This window comes from Dipteris shenzhenensis, chromosome 19 (genome assembly GCF_047967505.1).
Source record: "Dipteris shenzhenensis isolate YYH24624 ecotype China chromosome 19, Dip_SZ_1.0, whole genome shotgun sequence".
Lineage (NCBI taxonomy): Eukaryota > Viridiplantae > Streptophyta > Polypodiopsida > Gleicheniales > Dipteridaceae > Dipteris > Dipteris shenzhenensis.
Genome location: NC_141614.1, coordinates 676,243 through 693,805, shown reverse-complemented (window position 1 = coordinate 693,805; position 17,563 = coordinate 676,243). Strand labels below are relative to the sequence as shown.

At 40.4% G+C, this 17,563-nt stretch overlaps 1 protein-coding gene and 1 pseudogene across 1 annotated transcript; one reads left to right on the top strand and one right to left on the bottom strand.

Annotated features, from left to right (window-relative positions):
• Nucleotides 1-4,055: 4,055 nt before the first annotated feature.
• On the bottom strand, nucleotides 4,056-4,607 carry LOC147889887 (uncharacterized). The gene has a single exon (XM_087391030.1). The coding sequence runs from the start codon at nucleotides 4,605-4,607 to the stop codon at nucleotides 4,056-4,058; it is 552 nt and encodes a 183-aa protein (XP_087247156.1).
• A 9,262-nt stretch (nucleotides 4,608-13,869) lies between these two features.
• Nucleotides 13,870-14,611, top strand: LOC147889886 (receptor-like serine/threonine-protein kinase At1g78530 pseudogene; annotated as a pseudogene).
• The last annotated feature ends 2,952 nt before the right edge of the window (nucleotides 14,612-17,563 follow it).

Here is a 17,563-nt window from a genome sequence, read left to right as displayed (position 1 = left end):
TCTAGTCTCTCTCCTCCATCTCTCATCTACCTTTTCTTGGCTACTTTGCTCTATGTTCTCTCCTCCAGCTCGCATTCACCCATTTGCTCCCTTGCTCACCTACTCTTTTCACCATGCGAAGAACTATAAAAAATTATAGCCAACATTACTACCCCCTTTGATACAAGGGAATCCCAATCTTGTCTGTTTTCTTGTACAAGGTCATTGTGTTGTAATCACCAGGACTTGAAATGGCTGCTCTTGTGGAATGTCTTCATATTCTCCATGGTTAATGGGAGACCCATTTGCAATCGAGGATATCAATGGTTAGCTGGACTATCACATGGCACATACTGGACCATCTGGGCAGAGGTGAAAGAAAAAGTTATTCATACAATTCATGGAAATACCTACAAGCTTAAATGCCATGGAAGCACTATAAATGCAACCGCAACATTAAAGCAAGTTCTCGAAGACCATGCATTACCGCAGCCTCATCTTCAACAAACAATGCTAGATGGACGTGTCGAATGCCAACAACATCTTCCTTTGGGAATGACAAAGAAGGTCATCCTAGAAACTGTCAATAAAACTTTACAAGACAGAGACGAGAGCATGATTTCATGATCAACCTTGTACAAAATTTGGCGTAGAGATTTTTGCCATGTCAAGACACCATCAAAGCAAAGGATGTCAAAATGTAAGACATGTGATGAATTAAAAAATGCCATTGAACATAGTAAATGTGAGCAGCAGCGAGGAAGATATTTTAAATTGCGATCAATCCATTTACGTCATGTGCAGGATGCTCGAAAGTTGTATGCTTCTTGGAGAGAGGAAGCTATTTCACATGTCGATAAGTCCATGTGCATCACCATTGATGGCATGGACCAGAATACAACCACTTTGCCACGATATAGACGTATCCCACCGGCATTGGAGGGCAAACGTGGACTAAAAACACACTTGTGTGGAGTATTAGTACATGGATACCGAATCTTTTGTGATGTATGGATTGATAGTTTGCATGACCATGATAGTATCCAGGTTGTTACATCAATCATGAAAGCAATAAGAAAGGTCAGAGATGCTCACGGATGTTTGCCTAACACATTGCGAATACAAGTTGCGAATACAAGCTGATAATTGTTGGAGAGAGAACAAGAATAAATATATATTTGCTTTATGCTCTATGCTGGTTGGTTTGAAAATATTTGAAGAAGTGGAAGTTGGCTTTCTTCTTGTCGGCCATACACATGAAGACATAGATCAAATCTTTAGTGTTATCTCTGGTGAGTTGAAGGCAATGGATGTTTTGACAATGGAGGATACGCTATTTCGAATTGGGAAAAAAATTGGAGGTTCTCGCAAGGAAGAATCAGAAGTGGCTATCTTAGAGAGGATGGTAGATTGGAGAGCATTCATAGAGCCACATTTACAAATAGGAGATGATGCCCTTATAGGACACACAAATCCACACTACTTTCGGTTTCACATGCATAACAATATTCCAGTGATGCAATGGAAGCACTACTCAGTAGATGGAGATCATTTATGGAGTGAGTCATATGCTTTATTACAACGAATAATTCCATTGGAGGAAACTAGATTTGTTCTTGCAAAAAACAAATCACTTGACATAGATGAAATAAAAGGCTTGAAATCCTTCATTAAACATCTTCAAAGTATGATGCAGAAATATCCTGAGTAATCAACTAAGAATTTGGAGACAATTAAATCAACTGAAGCACTTATCCAATCTTTAGAAAGACAAGAAAACTTAATGAGCATTGAATACTCTGAATCCTTTTGGCCGGAACAAGCTAGGTCACCAAGTTTTCCTGTGGATATAAATATGTTAGTAGATATGGAGGAAGCAGAGGAATGCCTTTTACCTCAAAAATATTGTGGCAGGAAGGGAGACAAACCCTTACTAGAGTTTATACCATCTAATGAGATTGAAGAGGGTCTATTTGTTGCAGTTTGGGCATCTGATCCAGGTTCAGAGTTGGATGACCAAGGTGGCCCAATTCGGGTTGCAAAGGTTGCTAAGATAGAAAGGGATGACAAGGGAACTCCTATAACATTTACAGCTTTATGGTATGAACCAAAGCCATTGAAAAATCTCCCGAGAAGATATACAATAAAACAACTCTATGAGGGAATGGGTTCCAAATACTGAGGGATTAACAGAGGTGGAAGTCAGTAGCATTATTCATTGCTGGAAATCGAGGACACGAAGTTTTAAAAAGAAGCATGGATACAATGTTGAAAAATGTATCACAATCCCTAATCCAAGTCGTGTCCATATTAAACATCATTTGGCAAGACTTGACCCATCAAGCTCAAATACATTACATGAATCTGATGACTCTCAACGAGATTCAGATGTATAAGATAATGTTTTGTATGCTTTTTTCCATACAAATGGTGTATCTATACACCACCAATAAGATAATTTATTGTATGGTTTGTTTTTCAAAAAAAGGGTGTATCTATACACCACTTATATATTGAATTCAACAAACTCTTTTTTTTCAAAAAAATGGTGTATCTATACACCACTTATATGTTGAATTCAACAAACTCTTTTCATATGGTGTCATATTTTCACTTCATAGTGTTAAAATTGAACTTGAGTTAGGAGACTACTATTATTATTATTATAGTTATTGGATGGGGGCACCATGCACGAGTTTGGGAATTATAGCTTCACTGAGCCATTTTTTTAAAAATTAGAGGTTAGCACTTGACTTTTTAGCTTAATAAGGCCATATTTGTATATAAGTGACCCATTTAGTGCTAAAAAAAACCCAATTTTTTAGCTCACTAAGTGAAGTTGAGTGGAGAGGATATGCTCCAAAAAAAAGTCCAAACCAAGAGAGAAAGTCCAAAAATTTTGAATAGTGTGTTTCAGGTGATCTTTGAAGGACATGATCCAAATCCAACTCTCATTGTATGGCGACACTTAGTGGAGTCTTGTTCCCTCCAGGATGTCCCCTTCACTCCTTTGAGGGCTACTAATGCCTCAGTAGACACATCATGGGAGATTCTAGCTAGCATTACAGCTTGGCATATTTTGAGAGCCAGGTGTACACTCGGTGTACAGAAGCAATGGAGGGTATCTAGGTTCACCCCTCTCAGATTATGGTCAGTATTTGGACCGACATAGTACACACTCTGAAGGCCACCTGGGCGAGCATGTAGGGATCCTCTAGAGCAGCCAGTGAGCCAGTGAAGAAGAAGACATGCATTCATGACCAATGGATGAATGCAAATTTATAGACATTTCTATATATTTGATACACACATTTCTAGACGTGCATGACCAATAATGAAGAAGAAGACATGCATTAATGACCAATGGACAAGCCTAAGAAAATGCCAACAAAGTCTAGCATTAGGAAGGTGAGGAAGAAGACATGCATGAGTGGTTAAGGTGAGTAGGTAAGGAATAATATGTGCATTTGCAACCAATGTAAGTACATGACTAATATTGAGGAAGACATGCATGACCAATTCACCACCCTAAGAAAATGCCAACCAAGTCCTAAGTCTACCTACAAGGTCAGCACCAACTTAAAATATTTATCTCTTCTTTTGTGATTTGATATTGCTTGGTCATGGGACATTTATATCTTCTTTGTAATGTTGAGCTTAAAACTGCCTTCTAATCTGCATTCGCTCTCTTTTGTATATCTTGGATTCATTTTCGTTGAGCTATACAATTTCAGGAGTAGCTCTTCATTGGCGTGATGCAATGGGTTGTAGCCCCAGGGGATTCACTCTTCATTAAACGGGGACGTCACCTGTGTGCATGAACTTCAAGAAAACCCCCTATTTAAGATCCACGTAGGATGATAAAACACCCCTATTCAAGCTTAAATAAGATACCACCAAAATTCTATTATGTCTCCCCCTTTCCTTAAATCTACGTTCTTTCTCAAGAATTTAGATCACACAATAAGAAAATTTAGATTACTTTCCCTATGACTATTTATAACCAAACTTGTTTAGACTAGTTACCTAAGGTAGCCTATACTATGTCCCCCCCTCTTAAATGTGGCATGGCCCCCCTAACTTAAATTCAATATTGTCAAATTGAGCACCTTCTCGACCTCTGGATCAAATATTCCCCTCATATCGGCATCGTCTAGTCTCACCTCAACATAGTCTTCATCGGGCCACGTTGTCCCATTTCTTCGATCATGTTCCTTCCATGCAGTGGTTAGCTTCCCTAGAAGCGACAAATCATAATGAGATCCATCTCCATCAAACCCCGTCTTTATGACTTGCGACGAACTTAAGAGGTTGACGGCTTCGGATGGGTTCTCATCACAAAATTCGATGAAGCATGCAGGACCCATCTTTGCACACATGAATTTCATGAATTGCAAGTCTACAAAGGTTCCACCTCCCAAAGCTCCGTAGCTCTTGACGGCCTTCTCCATTTTCAAGCTATTGGGGTCTTCATCAGCCTTCTTGTGTACTACCACATCAATAGTTCCCCCTCCTATATCAGCTACCAAAACCTTCTCCCCTTTCCTAAGCTTCAATTCTCTCACATTTTTCTCGCAGTACACAGAGGCAACTTCTGGCTCCACGATAATGTGCAGAGCATGTAGCATCAGCCGGTACACAAGGGTCTTTTCACAAGCCCGGTTTTTTGGGCGCACATCTCTATCACTTGCTTTGCTCACTCGTCCAACATCGTCGAAATCATGAGGAAACGGTACACACCACTAAACATCTTTTTTCCCCAACTGTGTACCATAAGATAGTTGGAGCTTCTCGATCACGTATTCCCCTATGAACCAGAGATAATTGACAAGAAGTGTTTCAACCGTAAGGTCACCAGGAAGCTCCTTACGGGTGCTGCTACCTTGATATCCATTCACCAGAAATAGCTTGAACTTGGCCATGAGGAAGGCATCTTTCCCTTTGATGGATAGTGTATGGTTCATCACATGGACGATTTTACGATATGCACCGTGTATAGTAAGACTTTGAGAAGTGTTGTCGCATTGGTCTACAAGCCGCAACAAATTCATGCCATTAGAAATTGGCTGGCGAGGCAGCTCTCTAAATTTCCACAAGGCACTCCAGCCCCAAACTTGGACGGCATATTTCCCATCGCTGCCATCAGGAACATATAACAGACTGGTTTGTGTTTTGCAGTAAGGTTTGCCTAGTCCTGCTTGGTTCTGATGAGGCCAATCGTACCAATTGAACACCCTATCGGGCTCAAACCTGTGTGCATGGGCAAATCCAGAGAAAATAGTGCCCAAATCTATGGCTACCACCAAAATCGCCGCTGTTGTAGACATTGGAAAAGATCTCTTTGCGCTCGCTCTCTTGGTGGTGGCTTGACACGCGTGAATTCTTCTCTGCTAATTGTTGGACTTCTATTAAAGGAAACAAGAAAAACAATGCAAAAGTCCTCTCCCTCTCTCTCTAGCCTGAAGGCCCGACGAAAGAAATGTAGTTAGCAGGAGCTCAGCTGCTTCACACTATTTTAAAGGGCCGAAGAGACTCTCCAAAAGGTCATGTCTCCCACCGCTAGGCACGCAGTACTACAAAGCTACTGGACCAGTAGGATAACGAGAGGGGAGCTAGTCTACAAAATCCCACTTCACAAGAGCACTAGTACTTTCCAATAGGCATGTGAAGTAGGGCTAATGAGAGGGTCTGTCTATGGTTGACATCTAGTTTTCTTTTTCTCTACTAGTGGAGAGTCCCTTTCCCACTACAACTAATAAGAGGATGTGTTCAGGGTGGCAATAAAATGTGGTATCTAGTTTTCTTTTTCCTTGTTAGTGGAGCCTTGGGTTTTGGTTGTGGTTTCATAGAGGTGTTTGCTGGTCATGCACATGGAAGGTTCGTAGAGATTTTTTGCTTGATACAGCAAGGTCTGTAGCAGTCGGAGATAATTTAATCTCCACTGTACAATTTCACATTCTTCCTTTTCAGAAGTTAGCATGCAGGAGAGACTCGCACATCAACGTCAAGCGAGGCATTGCCTTCAAGCTTGGAAGATTGAGAAATGGCTGAATTTTACAAGTTACCATACACTTAGGTGTGTAAAGAGTCCCCACTCTTAGGGATTTTCAAGAAGGGTCCCTTCCCCCACAAGAAGTAGGGCTCATGAGAGGGTGAGTGGTGCTAAATATTTTCTTTGTTCTTGCTGGCTAGGAGAGACTTGGTATTTGGTTGTGTGTCACATGGATGTTCGTTGGTCTTACTAAACATGGAAGGTTCATTCATTAAAAGCTTTTTCTTGATACATAAGTTTATTGGGTACTATTTTTACATATTTATTTTATAAGGGACATCACAAAGAAGACATAAATGCCCATGACCAGGCAATATCAAATCACAAAAGAAGAGAGAAATATTTACGTTGGTGCTGACCTTGTAGGCAAGAATTGGGACTTGGTTGGCATTTTCTTAGGGTGGTGAATTCGTCATGCATGTCTTCCTCAATATTTGTCATGTACATACATTGCTTGGAAATGCACATATTATTCCTTACCTACCCACCTTAACCACTCATGCATGTCTTCTTCCTCACCTTCCTAATGCTAGACTTTGTTGGCTTTGTCTTAGGCTTGTCCATTGGTCATGAATGCATGTCTTCTTCTTCATTATTGGTCATGCACGTCTAGAAATGTGTGTATCCTTCCTCACTTACCCACCATGGATGATTTTTCCCTGTTTTGTCGTAAAGAGGCAAAAAATTTATACTGGATTTGAAAGTTTGTATGCCCTAATAAAAATAAAGGTTTGAAACATTCCAGGATTTGAAACTTTTATGAGAAAAAACTTGAAGTTTCGCTAAGATTTACATGTTTTTCTTCAAAATTAAAAAGAAAACTTTAAAAATTGTAATATATTCTATCACTATTATGAAACTAAAAAGACTAACTCAATAAACTTTCGCTAGGATTTTATATTAATATATAAGTATAGGTTCGATAAAAACACATTTCTAGACGTGCATGACCAATAATGAAGAAGAAGACATTTATAGACATTTCATAAATTTATAGACTAATAATGCAAATTTATAGAAATGTATGACCAATAAATGTATACAAATTTATAGATATGTATGAGCAGCCAGTGAGCCACCACTCCCAGGAAAGTTACATTTTTAAGAGTTTGGAGAGGACCTCCTTTCTTCTTTGAGTCTTCCGCAGGGTTGAGGTGGCATTTTCCGCCTCCGCCTTGGTTTTTAATTAGCTCCTTTTGAGCTTCTTTTTCCCCTCATGCATAGAATGATGTATCCCCGGATTTGAACTTGCTCTCACGGTTTTCATTCATACTTAATAAAGTAATTTTCTTGAAAAAAAAAAGATGCCTCACTCACTTTATTCCACTTCCCACTATCCAGTATGCCATACTCGCACCCTCTTCACTATTTTAAAGGGCCGAAGAGACTCTCCAAAAGGTCATGTCTCCCACCGCTAGGCATGCAGTACTACAAAGAAAACAAAGACAAAGCTACTGGACCAGTAGGATAACGAGAGGGGAGCTAGTCTACAAAATCCCACTTCACAAGAGCACTAGTACTTTCCAATAGGCATGTGAAGTAGGGCTAATGAGAGGGTCTGTCTATGGTTGACATCTAGTTCTCTTTTTCTCTACTAGTGGAGAGTCCCTTTCCCACTACAACTAGTAAGAAGATGTGTATAGGGTGGCAATAAAATGTGGTATCTAGTTTTCTTTTTCCTTGCTAGTGGAGCCTTGGGTTTTGGTTGTGGTTTCATAGAGGTGTTTGCTGGTCATGCACATGGAAGGTTCGTAGAGATTTTTTGCTTGATACGGCAAGGTCTGTAGCAGTCGGAGATAATTTAATCTCCACCGTACAATTTCACATTCTTCCTTTTCAGAAGTTAGCATGGATAGACTCACACATCAACGTCAAGCGAGGCATTGCTTTCAAGCTTGGAAGATTGAGAAATGGCTGAATTTTACAAGTTACCATAGAAGGGTCCCTTCCCCCACAAGAAGTAGGGCTCATGAGAGGGTGAGCCGAGGGTGGTGTTAATTATTTTCTTTGTCCTTGCTAGCTAGGAGAGACTTGGTATTTGGTTGTGCGTCACATGGATGTTCGTTGGTCTTACTAAACATGGAAGGATCATTCATTAAAAGCTTTTGCTTGATACACAAGTTTATTGGGTACTATTTTTACATATTTATTTTATAAGGGACATCACAAAGAAGACATAAATGCCCATGATCAAGCAATATCAAATCACAAAAGAAGAGAGAAATATTTTACGTTGGTGCTGACCTTGTAGGCAAGAATTGGGACTTGGTTGGCATTTTCTTAGGGTGGTGAATTCGTCATGCATGTCTTCCTCAATATTTTTCATGTACTTACATTGGTTGGAAATGCACACATTATTCCTTACCTACCCACCTTAACCACTCATGCATGTCTTCTTCCTCACCTTCCTAATGCTAGACTTTGTTGGCTTTGTCTTAGGCTTGTCCATTGGTCATGAATGCATGTCTTCTTCTTCATTATTGGTCATGAACCTCTAGAAATGTGTGTATCCTTCCTCACCTACCCACCAGTTTTGTCGTAAAGAGGCAAAAATTCTATATTGGATTTGAAAGTTTGTATGCCCTAATAAAAATAAAGGTTTTTGAAACATTCCAGGATTTGAAACTTTTATGAGAAAAAACTTGTAGTTTCCCCAAGATTTACATGTTTTTCTTCAAAACTAAAAAGAAAACATTAAAAATTGTAATATATTCTATTACTATTATGAAACTAAAAAGACTAACTCAATAAACTTTCGCTAGGATTTTATATTAATATATAAGTATAGGTTCGATAAAAACACATTTCTAGACGTGCATGACCAATAATGAAGAAGAAGACATTTATAGACATTTCATAAATTTATAGACTAATAATGCAAATTTATAGAAATGTATGACCAATAAATGTATACAAATTTATAGAAATGTATGAGAAGCCAGTGAGCCACCACTCCGAGGAAAGTTACATTTTTAAGAGTTTGGAGAGGACCTCCTTTCTTCTTTGAGTCTTCTGCAGGGTTGAGGTGGCATTTTCAGCCTCCGCCTTGGTTTTTAATTAGCTCCTTTTGAGCTTCTTTTTCCCCTCATGCATAGAATGATGTATTCCCGGATTTGAACTTGCTCTCACGGTTTTCATTCATACTTAATAAAGTAAATTTCTTGAAAAAAAAAGATGCCTCACTCACTTTATTCCACTTCCCACTATCCAGTATGCCATACTCGCACCCTCTTTACTTTTAGGCGAGCTTCCTCTCTCATTTCTTCTACCATCTTGCCTTCTCTCCGAACCTTTATCCGTCTTGCCTTCTCTTACTCTCGTATTTGTTCTATCTCCTCGCTATCTATTCTATGTTCGCTCATCTCCTCTACTATCTCCTCGCTATCAATTCCATTCTCATTTCCTATCTATCTCCTTGCATACTTGGTTCTCCTCTCCTCTCCTACATCTCCTCGTTTCTTCTATCCTGTTTCAAGCTGAACAAGTTCTTGCAATTATCCATTCTCTTGAGATTTCAATCAATACCAACTTATTATGGATTGCAAACACAAAAGAAATCAAGATGAGAAGACGAGGCAAGGACCATTGACCCAAGATGACAAAGATGAGTTTGCATTGCAGAAGCAGCCAAGAAAGGGAAGAGAACAAGAAGATAAGACATTGTAGAGAAGAGCTATGAAAGTACTCTTTAGTAAGAGAAGAGCTTGCAAGTCTGTTTGAACAAATGTCTTTTAGAGGTGCTCGTGGTAGGGGATTTACAGCAGGCTGCACTACTGAAAGTATTAGGAATAAATAAGAAGAATTGAACAAAAGACTCTTTGAATCTTTGTGTATCTTTGCATATCATAATTACATCGATGAAGATGAAAAAAGTGATGCTGGTGTAATCAGCGAGATAGAGATGGCCAATTTGATGGCAGGATTGTAAGGTGCTTTTTGACACCATATGGCTTTGAGTTATATGATAAACTTCTTCAAAAATGTGATCATGACCTCTTTTTTTAATGTACTCTAGTTTTAATCACATATCACCATATGGCTTTGAGTTATATGATAAACTTCTTTCAGAAATGTGATGACCTCTTTTTTTAATGTACTCTAGTTTTAATAACATGTCACGTCAGATTTTCTAATTTGAATTTTTTAAATCTTACTTTTTGTCTCAATGTTTTGTTTTAGAAGAGCCTCTTTTTTTTCACGTTCTATCCAAAACTATATCACAAAACGAATTTGGGTAGTGCACGAGTCCAAAAGTAATGAAATAGGTGTTAGACTCCATAGCATGACAAAAGAAGAGACATAAAGAAGCTAAGGGTGTGCAATGATAATAATTTTACAGGAAAAAAAAAGAGCCTAAGATCAAAAGACTGGTTTACCATGGATATAAATATTCTTTTCAAATGTCAACAAACATTGCAATCTTGACTGGATTGCAATAAACGACTTTGAGTCCACAATCCTACACAATACCAAGTGGAGTGCACCAAATAGGTTACACTCCTCATTTTCTAAAAATTAAATCACAGTGACATAGCCAGATCTCATGCATACGGCATACCAAAGGCTAATAATAAATTCATATCCATAAAAAAATTTGACATGCACAAAATACACACAACATACATTCTCTCTCTAACTATGAAACTAAACTAACATAGCCTAATACTAATCTAATATTAAGCACACAACAACATCGCTACACATATAGCCAAACACATGCATAGACACACTAACACGTGCATATACATAAGGACAAATAACGTGTAATTAGACACATAGCTGCACTCATAAAAACAACATATACACTTATTTATACCCTTATTTGTATATTTTAACTTGTAATCCTTCGCAGAAGGTCTTGGAGCATCTATTTCTTGGGGGTTAAATTGTCAAGCATCTTTAACATGATGTTAAGAGATTTAACATAAGAAGATCCCCATGAATCTCAATCGGAATGCACTCTTTCTTTCAAATCCTTAAGTCGTGTGTCTTAAACTATGGTAGTGTAAATAGTCCTTAGGGAAAGTTAGCACCTCAACGAGACTTTCATGGGGGGTTTAGGATAGAAATCTATTTGTGATTAATCATTACTCCCATCCTAGACCTAGTTGTCCGAAGAATAGCTACAGCTTTTTATTCCATCTTGGACCATGGCCTCAAGACCCTAGGAACTCCAATCCTTCTTTCGAGTGATTGAAAAAGCATGGAATGATGACATTTGTCTACACATGAAACGAGGCCATGTGTCGTGCATAACTCATCCCTAGTTCTTTTAATTGTTGGAAAAAGAAGCTCCATCCATTCTAAATGTATTTTTATCATTATGAGATGAGAAGACTCTTACTAATTAACTAATTGAATTTGTATATGTTTTGGAAATGGGAGAAATTGGTTACGTCCATATTTAAATGTATTTTATTATTATTCTATTACGTGGAAGACCAACTAGTTTTTTGAGTCACATCGCCGGCCTCCCCTCCCTGGTTTTCTTCCTCTCCGTTCCGTGCCCTCTTCAACACCTTTGCTGGCAAGCATCATCCAAAACCTGCTCGCATCCAAGAGAATCCAACAATCCCAGACCCTGAAAGTAATTAAGCCTTTTACCATGTCATTCCTTGCACGAAGCTAATCTCTTCGGTAGCGTTCGAATTTTTCCAATTAGTGTTTGAAATTATCAGGATGGCAGTGTTCGGCGGTCTTGCCGCACTTGCAATTTTTGCAGCAGCAATTGAGACTACCTTCATCCATCAAGAGTTGATGCAGGTGCAATATAATGCAGTGATTAGCATTGGAGCGTTGGAAATCTTGCTGAAATCATCGTTAAAATCTTTTTTAGCAACATTATCGATGCTATTGGATTGGCTTTTGCTCGCCGGGATAGCAGGCAGGGGTGATCAAGTTGTTGTGTGGATTGCAGGTGGGAGCTGTAGCTGTATCTCCGACACTAAGATCCATGACGTCGTCCACAAGGTTTGCAAATTGGGTTGACCATCGCCATGAGGGGTTCACTTTTAACTGGATTTATCCCTTCTGAGCTAGGAAAAGTGGCATCCTTGGAATACCTGTGGCTCAATAATAACGCTTTGTCAGGTGAAATTCCTGCTGAGCTAGGACAACTTACGTCTCTGACGATCCTGCAACTTGGCGTCAACAATTTTTCTGGCAGCATTCCTCTTCAACTCGGCAACTGTACAAATCTGACCTCTCTCGTATTCGTCTCCAATCTTGGCTTGATCGGTATAGTGCCTCCTGAGCTGGGAAATCTCGTTCAGCTGACAGTTCTCGATTTGTCCAACCTAAATATCTCAGGCAGTGTTCCTGCATCTATAGGGAATTGCAGTAAGCTTCAGTGGCTAATCTTCTCAGGAAATCTATACTTGACCGGGAAGATACCTCCTGAATACGGAAGGCTTCAACAACTCTTATATCTGGGGTTCCGAGGGATTTTTGGCATGACCGGCAGTATCCCAGCGGAACTAGGCAATTGTACAAACCTAGAAGAGTTGTTCCTTGATAGAAATAAACTCACGGGTGCAATACCTGGAGAGCTCTCTCTCCTTCAAAACATGAATTTCCTTTACTTGGCGGACAATAGGCTGAATGGCTCCATTCCCCCTTCCCTTGGAAACTGCTCCCAACTTATGCACCTTTACCTTGACACCAACAATCTATCAGGTTCAATTCCTCCTGCTCTAGGTCAACTAGGCAAACTCATTATCGTCCGCCTGTCGTACAATTCCCTACGAGGTAAAATACCCCTTGAGCTTGGCAACTTGAGTGCATCCGCGCTGGTGGATTTGCGTATTTCTTCCAACTCTCTAACCGGTAGCATTCCCTATACTCTGGGCAACCTGCTGCGTTTGGAAGGCTTATATTTGGACAATAACAAGCTAACTGGAAGCATTCCAGAACAGCTTGCGTCTTGCAGTGGGCTTACTTACCTGGGTCTTCAAGACAACAGTCTAACGGGACCTATCCCGTCTCGGCTGACTGAACTGCAAGTTTTGAGTCAATTGTACTTGCAAGGAAACATGCTTTCTGGTATGATACCAGACTCTGTGAGCAACTGTCAGGCGCTATACGATTTGGACCTCTCCCACAACAATTTCAGCGGTACAATACCTAGTTCTCTGTCCAAGATAAATCTGCAGGTAGGCCTGGACCTCTCCCATAACAATCTTTCAGGAACGATCCCTTCGAGTATAGGGCAACTTTCCCGTGTTCGAACGATCGACTTCTCTTCGAACATGTTGTCTGAAAGTATCCCTTCATCTATTGGTACAGGATGCACGGCACTCGAAAGGCTAGATCTCTCTATAAATCAGTTGGATGGATCGATTCCTGAGAGCCTTGGTCAACTAAAAAATCTTGCTTTTATAAATGTGTCTTATAACGCTGATCTGACAGGGCAGATACCTACCACGGGTGTCTTCGAAAATGTCACAAACGAATCGTTTCTTGGAGATGTGGCACTATGTGGGCGAGTCTTAAGCCCAGAATATTGTATGGCTGCACCCTCAGTTACCAAACACCACAAGGGCTTGAGTAAACTTGGGAAAATCAGTTTAGGTGCAGCGGGGATGCTTCTCGTACTATTAGCCTGTTTGATCAGTTGGTGGAGCTATCGACGGTTTCACCAAGTATTTGCACCTCAGCTTTCTAGTGGTACGAGTTTCACTGTCAAGGATTTTAAGCACTTCGACGAGCAAGATCTCCGTCTTGCAACAAACGACTTCAACCAGAAAACTTGATTGGAACCGCTGCGTTTAGCAGAGTGTATAAAGGTACTTTGAACAACGGCAATATTGTGGTCGTTGTGAAAAGGATAGACAAACAGAATGCAGCTACGGGGGGATCGAGCCTTCAGGAAGGAATTGGGAATACTGAGCAATTTAAGACATAGAAATTTGGTGGGGTTGAAAGGCTATTGCATCGGCTCACAAGTAAAAGCTGTGGTTCTTGAATACTTAGAGAATGGGAGTTTAGAAGCCCAACTCTACCGTGAGGGACAAAGAGGTTCATTTGACTGGAGAATGCGCTTTGATATTTCCATTGCTGTTGCACAAGCTTTGGTGTATTTGCACGAGGAGTGCCAAGAGCCCGTGGTGCATTGCGACATCAAACCGAGCAACATTCTGTTGGATGCAGACATGACTGCTCGTGTAGCAGACTTTGGCATTGCAAAACTGTTAGATCCGGTTGCCGTCAGTGCAACGAACTCCAGTACATTCAAGGGCACACTAGGCTATGCTGCGCCAGGTGAGTCTCTCCCTTCTTGCGGATGCTCAGAGTCTCAGACGTATACAAGTGGATCCTACAACTATTTCGTCGAATTTGGTAGTTGTTATCCTTTTGCCGATCTTGCTAATGAATTGTGATCATCTGAACATGTTGCCAGAGTACGCATTTCAAGCTACCTACACTACCAAAGGCGATGTTTACAGCTATGGTATAACACTATTAGAGATGCTCACAGGCAAGAGTTCGACCAGCGAGATGTTCAAAGCGGATACGATGGACCTGCGGTCGTGGGTGCTGTCCACGTTCTCGACACGGGAAGCATTGGATGCAACGCTCTGATCGGAAGGTGACAAAGAAACGCACCTGCGAGACGAGATGATGCAGGTGATGGAATTGGGCGTTGCGTGCACGAGGAGAAAGCCGCAAGATTGGCCTTGTATGAGGGACGTAGTGACACATCTTAATCACATCAAGCTTGGAAACGTGCATCAGCAACTCCACAGTACTCAAGCATCTCTCATACAAAAGCAGCTCTATGATGACGATGCCACCATTGATCACATCAAGCTTGGAAACGTGCATCAGCAACTCCACAGTCAAGCATCTCTCATACAAAAGCAGCTCTACGATGATGATGCCATCACTGATCAAGAGCTTCCTTTTAAAAACCTCTAAACCTTTTGTAAATATAACAAGTGGGGCAATATTATGCAGACCTCCAGCTTGGCCAATCTAGTTACTGTTTATGCATGTGTATATAATGGTGATCAGTACAACAAGCATAATTGGAGAACTTGAAGTTTTTGGCTTTCAACTCTTTAGTTTTTGAACCCCATTTGAGGGTTGTTTGGATAATATTTCCACCTTAGGAGACACATTCAGAATCTTTGAAAGATTCAGCACAAAAAGAGGCTCTAAGTTTAAAGAAATTAGAGAGGTGCTTTAGTTATGAGTAAAGGCTTTTCCAAAATGAGCCAATCAGGATGATCAATGATCATTGATATTCATGCAGCTTGCCTTAAATAATTGTAATGTATAGTAGGGAGTGGTGAGACCAATATATGACGTTTGCTCCATGTGGAAGGTTGTAATTAGGCATGTTGGTCCAAATGTGGTCCAGAGTCATAAAATGGGCTGTTGTAGATGTTGTAACAAGTCGTAGCTTGTGAGGTGACATGAACTGGCATAGCTTAGAGTTTCTTGCACTTGTTGACTTGTAGCCAAACTTGAATCACCAATGACATATGGAGTGTGCCATGGTATACATAGCAGCATTGTTTGCAGAATGTGGAAAGAGGATTTGCAGTGGATCCTTTGGAGCCTTATAGACATTGATTATTGTTGCAAATTGCGTAAGAATCGAAGAGTCAACTATGGAGAGCAAGCACAAGCACTTTGTTGATTTAAAGAATAACCCTTTTCTTGTAGGAGGTGGATATCCCAAGGTCTTGTCTGTATGTAATAATGCAAAATCCGAGAACTCAGATACTTTGGTTTGATGGCATGTGTGTTTCTTGGAGACAAAGCACTACTACTGCAAGCATGCTTTGGGTGGACATGATGTCTCTTGCATGGAACTGGAATGACTTCGTATTGAGGGATTGCATGTTTGATTTATTATGATTTTATAATGTGAAGTCCATGTAATCATGGAGCCATTCACAACTTCATTTAAGGTGCTCAATTTCTTCGTTGATGTGCTTTTGTTCAATTTTGCGAAGGAGCTAGAAATTTGCAGGGTCACGAACTTGTGAGAGAAAAATATATAACTAGTCCATGTGCTTTGATGTTTTACGGGTCGAATGCAAGAAAATCCATTGAAAGGCCATCCAAGTGGTGTATTGTTCGAGTGGCAACCGGTTGGATAGACATTGTTTAGATGGTTTTTGCCCACTTGAAATTCACACGCTATCGAAAGTATTGGGTCCATGTTTCTGGAGTGGTGGTTTTTGTACAAGAATTTGTTGCCTATGCGTGCTTGTCCTCCTAGAGCCACTACGGGTGGGTGGCGCCGCCGCACGGGTGCTAGGTAGGGTGGGCACCGCCGTCGTTTTTTGAGAACGAGCGACAGGTTTTCGTAGCGAGAGCGATCGAATTTTGCAGGCAGGCAAAGGGTTTATAAAGGATTCCAGGGTTGAGGATTGGAGAGCTAGTCTCCTTCATTGATTCACGGGGTTAAGGGTTTAGAAGGAGGTACTAGGGTTCAGGAGTATTGGGCTCATGGAAAGGTTTCGAGTTGGTGTGGGAGTCCTTGAAGATGCCGTCCACACACTTCACAAGACCATCAAAAATGTCTAAGTTGCCTGAGCAAATCATACCAGGCTTGAGCATTAAGTCTACATGAAACCCACCAGTGTTCCTCAACTCCAACAATATCCTTATTGTTTTCTTGCACGATTTATGGGTCAAGTCATCTGCTTTGAGTATATGTCATGAAGTATGCAAGAGGTTGCAAACATCATTATAGTGTTTGTGTTTGGTGGCATTTGTATACTATACGTGTCATATTGCATGCCTTTGAGATGGTTGTTGAAGGTAGCAAACATTAATTGATTCAAGGTCATTGTTGGACTGTTGGCTAGTACCAATTTTGCTTAGAATGGTGATATAGAACATGTCATTTTGGCACGTCAACATTGTGAGCTCATAGTATTGTACATGTGTTCTCCACAAAGAAGGCAAGGGGACCATAGAGCTAGCGCAATCCAAGAATATCCAAGCATTACAAAAAATTTGGACTCAAAAAGGGGCCCTTTGGAGAATTACTAAAATATTAGAGGCTTGGATAAGGGAATATGGTATCCATGAAGGAGATTATGCCATGTGGACTTCTCTGTGACAGAGTCTCCCTAAATCTAGGGGAAATTTTAGTTTTTTTTCAAAATACCCCAAAAAACGTCATTGGTGGTTCATAATAAAAAATTATCTTTGACAGGCCTGCCCTAACCCTGTCAGGCGTCCGATGTTTTCCTCCCAAGGCAAACTATCCCCTAGCTAAAACTATGCTCACGTTTTCCATTTGGTTCAACCATTTGGCCCAAACTCTCACTTCCTAACCAGCTCTCCCCCTATTCTCTCTCTTCCAAAATGTTTCAAACATTCATTCCCGCCACTTTCTAGCAATTGGTTTCAAAATATCTTCTTTCCACTCTTGCTTAGTCATTCTCTCTCCTCTTTGCTCACGTTTTTCTTCCACATTCAAAAATCTCTCATAGAAACTTATGTCAAAGCTTTGTTCATCCCTCTTCTCTTCCATTCATTCTCTACTTATTTCACTCTCTCTTAGAAACC